This window comes from Coffea eugenioides, chromosome 8 (assembly GCF_003713205.1).
Source record: "Coffea eugenioides isolate CCC68of chromosome 8, Ceug_1.0, whole genome shotgun sequence".
Taxonomy (NCBI): Eukaryota; Viridiplantae; Streptophyta; class Magnoliopsida; order Gentianales; family Rubiaceae; genus Coffea; species Coffea eugenioides.
In genome coordinates, this window is record NC_040042.1 from 45138884 (window position 1) to 45151786 (window position 12903).

At 35.3% G+C, this 12903-nt stretch overlaps 1 protein-coding gene and 1 long non-coding RNA gene across 2 annotated transcripts; one reads left to right on the top strand and one right to left on the bottom strand.

Moving 5' to 3' along the window:
* Positions 1-255: 255 nt before the first annotated feature.
* On the bottom strand, positions 256-1403 carry LOC113780893 (F-box protein At2g17036-like). Its single transcript, XM_027326674.1, is given in 4 exon segments — positions 256-659; positions 757-966; positions 1057-1249; positions 1251-1403. Coding segments are annotated over 4 exon segments (960 nt in total).
* A 1677-nt stretch (positions 1404-3080) lies between these two features.
* On the top strand, positions 3081-7308 carry LOC113781051. The gene is made up of 3 exons (XR_003469548.1): positions 3081-3252; positions 4421-4611; positions 6997-7308. It is a non-coding gene; the product is annotated as an uncharacterized LOC113781051 (long non-coding RNA).
* The last annotated feature ends 5595 nt before the right edge of the window (positions 7309-12903 follow it).

The window sequence follows — 12903 nt, forward strand, 5'->3', positions numbered from 1 at the left end:
AGCTGGTAAGCTCTTTCCATTAGCTTTGATCAGCACCGTGCATGATTTCTAATGCAATGACTTAATAAGGTTCGCTTCAATCATTCTTTTTTAACAGTCACTAGAAGTTGAGTTTTGATCAAAGAACTTGCTTTTTGAATGTTGTGATTAACTTTCGTTGCCTGACCTAAGTATCATCATGTGAATGTCTGATATGGCATTCAAAATACAGTAATTTTGCCTTAAAATTCCCTATATATATATATATATATAAAATTAGAAAGAAAGAGCAACCCAAACAGGCGGACTTATTGAGCTAAAAGACTGGATATCATCAAACCGCTCAATTTTGCCATTTTCAAGATTGTAGATGCCCATATCCTTGCCACCTTCTTGTTCACTACAATGGTAGCTTTCAATACAATCGTCTGTGAAGTATATACAGCTAGGCCTGATTATACCAGGAAATCCAGCGGCTTCAACCGAAAAAGCTGCATTGTACCCAAGAAAAATGGACCTATCCCCCAAACTCGTTATCTCGTTCCATTTGCGATTGGTTAGATCCAGCTGGATGACTAGAAAATCAGTAGCCCGGTAATTATCATCGTCATCTAAAGAAGTACCATCTCGGGCAACTACTACTAAGTCACCCGGCATTTCCACCAGATAGGGTTCCCAAACTTAATCAACTCCCGGTCTATTCTGAAAACTTAATCAACTCCCGGTCTATTCTGAAAACAGGCTATGCCTTCGTAGGACCAGGCCCAAAAAAATCACAAATATAGATATGGCCATTATGAGCAATTGCATAGAATTTTCCATAGTAAAAATTCACATCGCTGAAGGCACCCCCATCCTGCTTTTCAACACCTGTCCAGGACTTGTCCCCTGATCTCCAAAACTCCAGATAAGCACCGCCGTTGTACACAACCATGAGAACAAAGTCCAGCCACTTGTCCGGAGAAGAAGGAGGTGACGCCGATAAAACTGCTATTCTTAAGAAGACAAAAGAATCACATGTCCCGTTCTCATCGTACCGGGGGAAGGTGGGTTGGTGGGGGAGCTCAATTCAAGTACCGGAAAAAGGGTGCAACAGATTCATCTCTCCTGCAATCCCGACGGTGATCAGCCATCCTCGCGATTCCATGCATTTTTTGTTCTTTGTTTTGGGGACTGACAAATTCCTCCAAATCTTACACCTGGAGAGACTGTAGAATTCCCATTCATCCCTGTCTTCCTTCTCTGCTAGCATGAGCAAAGGAACGGTAGGCCACGAGTTGATGAAAAATTTGCTTCCTTGCAGCCACACGCCATGAGGTGCAAACGCCCCGGAAGGCTACAAAATCTTCAATCAGATCCAGTCGCCTGCTTATCAGAGCCAACAAATCGGGTAAGAGCTCAATGATTGGAAAGGATTTATTCATTGCCAAATTCAGACCACTTGATTGGTTAATTACATAATGTTGGAAAGTCGAATAAAGGAAACAGAATTTGCCTAAAGAACGGAAGAACAAGGACATAAACATGTTAGTTATAATAGCAATGACAAAAGAAAAAAAAAAAGGGCAAATTACATTTTGCCCCCCTATGGTTTAGTGCTTTTTTACATAACCTCCTATAGTTTGAAACACTATACATAACCCTGCGGGCACCCGCACCGCGGCAGTAGAAACGGGACGGGGGGTGGGGAAACATACACCCGCCCCATTTCTCGCCTTGTTCCTCGCAAACAATAAAATATATATATGTGTATATATATATATATATATATAATACAATCCTAAATTCTCCAAAGTTGCACCCTTACTTACAAGTACAATGCTAGTCAGTGTCAACGGCCGCCGCAACAACTGAAGAAATTTTTTGGACTATTGTTGATTTGTTTCTAACGCTCCCCCCCTGCCCCAAGACTACGCTATCTAATTCCAACCTGTTTTGCTCCTAACCTTTTTTATTTCGATCGGTTCTCTTCCTCCGCACTGAATATAACTTGACTTGTTATGCTTTATTTCCATCTTAACAGCTTTTTAATCTTATTTAACATTGTTTACAATTGTATTATTGTAAATGAACATTTATGATAAGTTGATTTAGGGGGCAAGCACTACAAGAAATTTGGTCATTAGTGACAACATTTCTCAGCGACGAAAAAAAATTGTCACAAAATGGGGTCCTTTAACCACAATACAGAAAGTTGTCACAATTGAGTCAAGGGAACCAACACATCAGTGACGACCTTGCATTGTCGTCACAATTCGATTCCCGCCAAGAGCCATGGAGAGAGCGGGAACTGCAACAGTGACAACTTTTTAAAAGTTGTCAGTATTAATAGCACTTTCTTTGACAACTTTGCAGTTGTTGTCACTGATAACATTGTATAGCCATTAGTGACAACCTAGTCTTGTCACTGTTTGATTTAAAATATTGATTGCTTTTTGCAACTATTACTCCTAATTTTTTATAATCATTATGTGTTCTCTAATGGTTTTTAACTGTTATATACTTATGAGCCTCCTTATTAGTTTAATTGCCTTGTATATGTAATAATTTCATTAGAATAAAAATAATTAAAAAATAAAAAATTCATTAGTGTAAATAAACTGATGACTACTTAATTTAGAATGATTATTAGTTAATTTGATATGAATATAAATAAGAGTTTTCAAATTGAACTAGCTATCGCAGTGGATAAATCCTAAACTCCATACTTAATTACCTAATACACTTTATGTATTAGTTTAATTGTGCATTTTTTTCTTATTTGAAGATAATGGATAAATAGTGAAGTTTTGTATTGAATGTTACTTGAACGTGCGCTATTTAAAATGTGCTTTGTTAATTGAATATGCTCTATTTAAAATTTCTACCAATTACAATTTTGACACAGTATGATTAATAATTTTTGAGACAGTATGGTTAACAACAAATGGTTAATAATACATTAGTAAATTATTTTCAAAAAATTTAATATGTTAGTAAATTCAAATAAAAGTTAAAGTTACAAAATTGATTGAATTAACTAGTACCGAAATTTTGTGACGACAAAATAGTAAAAATGTTGGCGGGGACTCTTTTGTTGAAAATTGGGAGAAAGCAGCACTCTTTAACTCATAGTACTCTCCAGACCGTTCCTTTTCCCAAACTCCCCACTGACTCTTCACTTTTCTATCTCACATCCCTCAAAGAAGAGAAAACACTCTCCATTTTCCATAAACTCTCGACCAAATATGGATTCCCCAAGCTGAAATCGATTCATTCTCCCCTAACTCTAAGGTAAGTCCTCTCATATCTCTCCTTGTTTTTCTTATTTTTCCCCCAATTACGTTGCCCTAATTTTTTTTCTTTTAGATTGTTTGAGTTGTGGGTTCAATAATCTCATAGAAAGATTTAAGTTGTGGGTGCAATAATCTCCTTCTCCGTTGCATTAGTTCTTCCATGTATTAGAGCTTCCATCCTCAATTCTCCAGATTACCGAAAAGCCCATAGACACTAAGAACTTAAAAAAAAATACAGGAATGGGATTAATCAGGACTGTTTTTCATTCTTGGTAGGTATGTTTTTGGGGTATATTTAGCCCAAAACTACAACGTCCCCACTGTTCTAAAGCTCCGGACTACTAGTTTGGTAATTATCAACCACATTGAAGAAAATTACCGTAAGCCCAAGAATCGACACATGGGTGAGTAGTTGGTCAGCATTTCTGGCGTTATGTTTAGTCCACCAGGTGTTTGATTTGAGTTTGTTTTTTGTTTAGGGGATACCTTTTGGGAGGATTTTTTTGATATAGAGAGAAAGGTGTTTTGCAGGTCTGGGGTTTATAAAATTTAGTGGAAGGATTACGAATTTAGTTATAGATGTTGGAAGAGGGAAATAAGAGAATTTTAAAGAATAAGACACTTCAAATTTTGCAAGTAGAAATGTCCCCAAAGATGGTCAAATGTTTTGTTCAAGTATTCTGCAATCTGTCCAGCATCTTGTATGGTCTATTTTGTCTCATTTAATCCTGTTACTGTCTTACTGTTGTATTTTTTGCTTGTTAAAAAGTCATCTTTGGATCATAGATTACTTTTGATTAGCTAAAATGATCTCTGGAACATAGTCATCCCTGGTTGTTAAAAATCATTTACCACTAATTAGCTGAAACACAGATTACGCTTGACTATGCTTGATTGTAAACTATGCTTGATTGTAACGACTATGCTTGACTATCCTTTAACTTTTGAGCAATAATGTTCTATTTAAATTCATAGTTTCAGGCCTTATTAGATCCATCTATATATGTACAATTTGATTTGAATTAGACTCCAAAACCTTAAATTGTTTGTCCTATGATTTGTATTTTTTTTTTCAATGCTTGAAGCTGCTGACTTGGGTTCGGTGTCCCAGTAGGAGGTTGTCATTTAGCTACTTATACTGATTATGTCTTTGTATACATGGCTAGAATATATGGGTTCATGCTGCATCAGCTAGTCAAAAAATTGCTGCAGCATCATCAAGGGATGGATTGGCATCTCCTACATCTGTTGAGATGCAAACATATGAGCCTCCCACTGCAGCAGGTTGTATCTAACCAGTCCGTTGGTGGAAATAATACACCTAATGAGAGCAAGGATCTTCATGACAATGGAAATGGTTTGTAAGATCTACTTGTAACTGCATTACAACTTAATATATCTCATGTCATGTTTCATTATTTATATTAATAATCTTCTAAATTGTGACAACTTGCTGTATTGTGGTTAAAGGACCCCATTCTGGTTGTTGTCGTTGGTAGTGTAAAATGTTGATCGCACTTTCTGCTTCTTTCCCTCATTAGACAAACCTATCCAACAAACTTAGAAAACATTAAATTAGATGTGTTTTGCTACTAGTTTTTGGGGTTGGTTTAGTTTATCTAACAAGCTAATTGGGGCTTTTGTATGGGTACGCAGAACAGGAATAGATGGGATGTTATGTGCTTGATTTGACCCAGTTTTTTTCCTCCTCAAATTGAATATGATTGAGTAGGCTGGGTATGTGTCATATGGAGGGGTTGTTCATGACTAGAAATCTGCTTCGGTTATTCTTTTTCAGACTTGGGAGTTGATGTTGTATAGTTTAAGATGTATAATTTTAGGAATGGCTTAAATTAATTGGAGCTTTCTTTTGCATCTTTTGTAATGGTACATAATCTATCTTGTTTTTAATGAATTGTTGTTATTTGTTCCTGACATGGACTTTAGTGAAAATGTGTTTTATTTGATTGGGTTTTCATTGTTGGTATTTGGCAAATTTAAGTTTCCATACATAGTGCTCTGTCTTCGGTATAATATTACATGTTCTTATTCTTGATGTTAGGATAAAGGGCTGCATAAACATGGATAGGAGCTGGATGTCAATTAAGAATTACCTAGATCCTAAATATTTAGATGGAGTCAATGAACCTAAATATTTAGGATGAGAGCTGAATGAAACTCAGGTCTGCGTCAAGCTGCAAAACCTGATGCATAGCAGCCTGCGAACCTGATGTACAACAAACAATAAGTGTCCATCAACGTTTTCCAGCAACTTTATACCAAGAATCCCATCGGTTAAGCTAGAAAGTATTTTAACAGTGGTGCGGTTTACTACCCAAGTTCCAGCCATTAAAAGTAGATTTTTTGCCCACTCTAAATTTCACATGCAACTCCAGATAGTGAACATGCTAACATACTTCCTGAGTTCAGTTCCTTTACACTTGATCAGGCAAGAAAATTGAAAGGAACTGCCTTTACACTACTTTGGTCCAAGCTGATAAGTTTCTAGGAAAGAAACTAGCTTTACTACCTAGCTTTACTTCGGTCCAACCTCAACTCTTCCATGTATCAGAATTCATCTAGAATATATACGTAGAAGGTGATGGTGTTTTAGCTATATTATCTGGTCTTTTCTACCCGACACTTCAAGCGTAGATCAGTTCACCCCTCAACCTTCTCCTCGGCTGGAAAAGAATGAGAATTTCTGGTGTCTTTTTGGCTGCAAATGGAGCTGGACTCTGGTTTCCTCTCTTGGTTGAAGTAGAAGCAGAAGCTTTGTTTTCTCTCTTTCTCAAATCTTTCCCTCAGGAAGACAATTTTCCTCCACTCCCTTAGCTCTCTCTCTTGTTTATCTCTCGGCCTTAGTGTTTAGGAAAGCTCAGATTACTTCTTTTCGGTGGGAAGTGGTAGACAGGAGGTTATAAGGTGCATTCCCTCGGTTCTACTGCCTAAACCGACCTTTATTCATTTCTCAATGCACCGCTTCTACTAGCAGCTTTAGGAGCTGTTTCCATTGTTTTTTTTTCCTTCACTCACTGCCCCAAATTCAGCTAACTTCCACACTTCACTGCTTAGCTTCTATTAGGTGTTTGTGTTCGGTTCAATGAAATGCATTCTTTTCTCTCGTGGTTTCTACATTCTGATAACTCAAAATGACCGCATGGTAGTTAGTCTAGGATTTTAAGGTTAGTTTGGTCTTTTAGTTGTAGTTTAATTGCTCTTCAAGGCCTAAAATTTTTATGATTTCATGTATGAATTCCTAACTTCATTTGAATTTTCATGGAAAATTTCTTACGTTAATCTAGTCGATTTTGACATATTTAGTTTTAAGAAATACTTATTAGACATGTTCTAGTTAAACTTCTAATGTATGTTACGTGCCTAGTAATATTTGCAATTAACACAATTTACGATATGTACGTCATATATTTATTTAATTTGTAAAATTTTTTTCTAATATCACAGTAAATAAAATATAATATTTTAGGGTGTACACTTAATTTCTCGGGTTCTCACAGCTTTTGCCAATACTATATTGTTTCAATAGCCGTTTGCAATGAACTTTACTTGAATTGAAGCTATGTACACAGCCAATTGATTAACAATGATTTATTATGTACTTAATTTGTTATGTTCATGTGAATCAACTGCATTTTTGGGTAGATAAGCTAACCAAAGTTACTTTTACTTTGATGTTTTGCTCGTCTCCATATTTACAACTTATTTTTCTTCCTTAATGCAGAAAATGGCTGTTCATTCAACCTTTTTGGAAGATCAACGAATATTACTGAAATTTCCAACACTAGAGTCCATGCCTTTGACTGACCGACATTGGAGATGAATATGTCTTTTGTTCATGCAGCTCACTTACAAGTTTTCTATTTCTTTATTTCAGTAGTCTTTTGTAAAACGACCTTAATTTGATGTGAAATTTGGGATGCTAGACCCCTTATAGAAACATTTATTTTGCGATGTAAAACTTATATGACATTTGGAGATAATTTGTGGTATATTGGCATGCAGCTTCTAATGCAATTACAATTTTTATTTGTTTTTTAATGGCATGCAAGATATATTATTTTTCATTTTTAGATATAATTGTAGCAGGAAAATCTTCAAAATTCATGGTGATAAAGTGTTGCCACTGAATCAGAATTCTCCATTGATAACAACCTGTTGTTATAGAATTAAAAAGTGTTTAGTGACAACAAAAGTTGTCAGTAATTGGTCTATACCAATGACAACTATGAATTAGTTTTAGTGACGACATTGCTTTGTACATCATTGACAAGATACTATGTCATCACTAAAAGTATAATAATTATTGACGAAACCAGTTGTCACAAAACAGTCCCATTCACTGACGACTTTTAGAATCGTCACTATGTACTTTTACCGACGGGCCTTCAGTGACGACTCTGTGACAACTAGAAAGTTGTCAATAAAAGTTATCAGTGACGATTTTTTATTTTTTTGTGACAAAAATGGCTTGTCACTGAAGACCAATTTTCTTGTAGTGAAGGGGGGACGGGGAGAGTTATTTGACAATGGGGCAGGGAATGGGGAAAGGATCCCCCGCCCAACCCTGCTCCATTGCTATCCCTACCCTCATGGTTTGAATTAAAATGTCATAGTGATGAAAATAGTCATTCGTAACAGAATTTCTAAAAATGTCGAAATTACCCTTATAAATACATAACACATTAACCCCGTATGATTTTTATGTTTTACCATATAAATCCCTTATGGTTTAATATTTTACCATATAATCCCCTTATAGTTTTCAAAATATACACATAACCTCCCTTGGTTAATAAATAATTTTCAACTTTATATAAGGGTATCTTTAATATTTTAGGTAACTCTGTTACGAATGATTATTTCTGTCACTTCGACACTTTAATCCAAATTATGAGAATTTATGTATAATTTTTGAAACCATAGGGGGGTTATGTAGAAAAATACTAAATCACAGGGGGTAAAGTGAAATTTGCCCAAAAGAAAATGAAAGCAACCTAGGAATAAATTTGAATTGGGAGACTGAAAATTGATTTACCAGTGTCTAAGAATATTGGGTTTGGAGGCGTCTAAGAAAAATAGGATTTGGAAGTAGTACCATGTTTACATAGAAAAATAGCAAATTGACCAAGATTAGAATGCGTTGCACCATAGCTTATGAGGATTTTGAGTTTGGTTTGTGGAAGCAATTAAGTCGAGTTTACCAATTCCAATTATTAATTGGAGACGAAGATTGAATTGCTTCTCTAAGCTAGTTCTGTTCTTCCAACTCGTTCAAAAATGATTGATTTTTGACATAATAAATTATCTTTCAGTTTTCGGCTGAATTTTAACTTTAAAATCGTCAAACCAACTACATTAGATAAACTCGCATTTGCAATTTTTATAAGTTGGACAAAAATCGAGTTACTTGTTTGGTTTTTTAATTGGTTTCAACTTTCTGTATTGTATCCTGAGAAAACTAACTTTCCAAATTGTATGAATTTCTGAAACAAGGAGATTAACTGTGTGAGAATTGTTGGCTGTCAGCAAAGCCCCTAGTTTAATATTCTACTAGCAAATTTTTCAATTTTTTCGCCTTTTCTTTTTGGTAGAAATAGCAATTTTTTCTTATAGTCCCCTATTTAAATTCAAAAAGTAATCTTGAGTACTCTTGCACTATAGGCACCAAAACATGCCTCTAGAATAAAGTTGGATTAATGGGCTTACAGAAAAATTTTGATTTTTGGCTTCTTCAAGAATGAAGAATGAGTTACATATATCTATTCTTAAAAGAACGCCTCTAATTCTTTAAAATTGAGTTTTAGGCCCAAATGACCTGCCTCTGGTGCTGTTGGGATATTTTTGGGCTTCCCTATTTTTTTATTTCTTAAAAATTATCCTAACAAGACATTGAGCAAAATAGCTTCATGTGCAATCAAGCCTGTCTTTTCAAGTCAAAATCATGAAATCGAGTAGCTTTATATGCAATGGAAAGTTATCCACACTTGGAGGCAAGGAAATTCTTCTGCAGATTTTTCAGCAAAGAGTTAGTCTTTGAGACATGGCCTTTGGCCCTCCATAGAATCCAAAAAAAAAAAGCAGCTTTATATGCAAAAAGACTTTCATTTCAGACTCAACAAAGTTGCCAAGTAGTGACAAGTTTTGATCCGCACAAGTTAGACTAGATACTTGAAATTCTCAAATACTTTAACAAATTCTTGAATAAAGCTCTTCAATCTATGCAATTTATACTAAATTGTAGGTAGAACTTAAGTCATATACAAGCTGTAAATTTAACTCAAACGGATATTAACAATGTATGGAAAGATTTGATTGTAGGCATGGCGTACAGTATCTTGATTATTTAAAAGTCGGAGTCAGCACTCAGGTGGCGTGGGCTTTGAGGGACAGAAGTGCAGGTATACAAGCATTGGACTTAGCTGAAGCAGTAAGATTAGCCTTAATCAAGGCAAGTGGAAAGCAATGGTTAGAAGTCTGTGTGCAAATCCCTCTGAAGCACCTCATGGTGTCGTTGAAATCTAGGAAAACTAAAGACATCAGATTGGCTACCATGACTGATGACATCAAGAACTTGAACTCTTTGTTTCAAAAATGCTCATTTTACTCAAATAAGGAGAGTGATAGTTTGGTTAAAAATGTAAGCAGATATGCTTTAGGCATATATAGTGATGAGGAAAAAATATATATAGTGATGAGGTATGGAACAATCCTCGATGCTCTAACACTTTTGTATAGCATTTTGGAGTCTTTGCTCAGCGAGTGTAAAGCTTTGAATCATTTGATACAATTCCTACCGTTTCTTGGAAAAAAAAAAAAGCACTCAGAAAAGCTCTTGGGTTGGTGATGATGGATTGTTGAAGGGATACTGTACATTGTTTATTCCAGCCCATAGGTCCGTAGCTCAATGTTTTCTGCAACTTGGATGAAAGGCGATGACGTGATCGTATTATATTAAATTTCTAGACGAACTCGTTTTAACAATTCAACAAAAAATGAAAAAGAAATTGAAAACGAAAAAAAGAAAAAACAGAGAGCGCAACTAACTTCCCAGAATGAATACCACAAAAACCTGAAAATTTTGAGTACAAGTACCACTTAAGTGACTTGTTTTGTGGTCAAAAGCCCCTTTTTAAAACAAAGAAAAAAGAAAAAAGAAATTCATTCATTATCTTAGTTAATAATAATTTGGTGTTTATGTTGTTGATTAATCAATCGGAGAAGAACATGAACACGGCTTCTGGAACTAATTACTGTATATGGCTTTAAACGAATGCAAGTCAGAAATCAAGTCCAACGGGAAAATGTCGTATTCTATATATAGGGATAATTTCAGAAACCTCCTTTCAGATTTCTAACAATTTCACTTTGCTCCCCCCAATTTTAGAAAATTACACAAGTCTCCCTCAATTCAACAAAATGACTACAATACCCTCTACTTAATAGATAATTCATCACATATGTGGGATATAAAAACCAAGTCAAAAGTAAAAGGAAATATAAAAACTTGCAACAACTTGTCATCATTTCTAACCCTACTTTAATTAACAGTAGTTTCTTTTCTCTTTCTATCTTTTTTTTTTTGCTATTTCTTACGATTTCTCCTTCTTACCTACAACCCCACAGTTTCTTCCACCCATCAACTACACCACCATGCAAACGTACCCAAAATGTTTATTTCTTGTCTATTTCTCTCTTTTTGTGGTACTTAACTATCAGCCCTCTTGTTTATTTCTTCTCGTATTATAATTTGCATATATTAAAGAATCAAAATTTTCAAAATTACAAATTGAAAGAGCGAATGAAAATTTTATGATCAAATTAGATGGAAATGATGAAGATGGTTGTGATAGAGAGGAAAAAAATGAAATTAATGGGCTATGGTTGGAAGAGAAAAAGGAATGACTCTAGGTTATGCTATTATGTCTATCACGCACTAGAATCTAATATCTTCATTTAGCTTCATTTTTGTTGGATTTACAAGTATTGGTGGTGGTTTGTCACAAAGATTAGTTTCTCTGTTCCTAACGCCATTGGAATATGGGGTTTCTCTTGGCATAGACATCAATAGTAGTTGGCCAGATCTTCTGTTCAAAAAAGGTGATATGCGATAGGTATCGGGTTCATAATTTGAGGTGTGAGATTAGCCAATAGAAAAATATAGTGTTAATTTGGGGTGAGAACCTTTTGAGGGTATTTTAGTTGATGGTGGTGGTTATGGTCTATTTGTAAAGTGATTTGGGCAGAGTTTGGGATTTTGATGATGCTGAAATTGATAGAATTTGGAGATTAAGTTAGAGTGCAATTTTGGTAAAATTTGGGATTTTAGTGGTACCAAAATTGATAGAATTTGGGAATTAAATTGGAATTTGCTTGAACGGTTGATGAGGTTTTGGGTTTACAATTATCGTGGAAGCATAACAAATTTGGATAAAAGTGTTTGTTACTTTTTTTTTAAAATTGATCACTAAACCTTTTTTTGACTTTCTTTTGATGTTATGATATTGCATAAGGGTATTTTAGGATACTTAAGTATAATTCTAGCCTAATGGGTCTATAGTGTTACTTAAATAGTAAAAGCAAGGGAGATCAGTGTAATTTTCTAAAATTGGGGGGTGCTGAGTGAAATTGTCAGAAACCTTAAGAGAGGTTTTTGAAATTATCCCATATATAATATAGACACTAGGGCTAGAAGCCATAAAATACTAATCAAGTTGTAAAGGAAATGCTTCGTAAACAAGAAAACAGTTGCCATGAAGATCAATCAAACGCCACATTTTTCATTTTTGTCAAACGTTGAGGTTAACAATTAACTAATGGTTAAAATCTGGATTAATGTACCACAAACGAATCACTATATGTAGGCTACTTATGAAATTAATTGGCTAAGCAGAAAGGTAGGTGAAAACAACATTTTTGCCATATTCAGAAGAGTTGGCAGTAGAAATCGAAGAGATATCATCATTATTGTCGAGATGATTACAAGGCAGTGAACGAAATTTTTTCTCCTTCTCCCCAAGCCTCTTGCTAGCTGTTGCTTTGGATGTCCCATCATTCGAAGGCCTTTTACGAGCTTTGGTTGCTGTTTTTTTCTCAATTCTTCTTTGAACCACGTACTCTTCAGAAATGTACACGTCCATCATGCATGCAAACTTCGAACAGCTTCTAGCCCTTGAGATCTTTCCTCTCAAAATAGTGGGGCAAGAAAGTGTTAATGCAATGGAAACGTTGGGGTTTATGCAACGTATGGATGGAGTTGGGGTACCGGCATAGCTGAAAAGAAGGTTTTGAATTTATAGGGGTTCTGTGAAGTGTATCTATGGGCGCTGGAAGACCACGTTTTGCCTCAAATAAACGACATGAATGAAGCCACCTTTTGTCTGTGCGAACTACGAAGCGAGTGGAGTTGCAGTACAAGGGGGTCCACCTTTTGTACTCAAGGGGTTCAAACTTCAAAGGGACTCGAAGGGGATTAAACTGTCACCGGAACAAAGAGATACATATGCACTCGTTGATGAAATTTTCAGAAAATTTTGTATAAAAATGCAAGTCAAGAGATTGAATTCTTGGCGGTCAACTATTGTCGGAGTAGTTGGTTTAGAAATCTGTTTATGGGCTTCCCCTTCTTTTT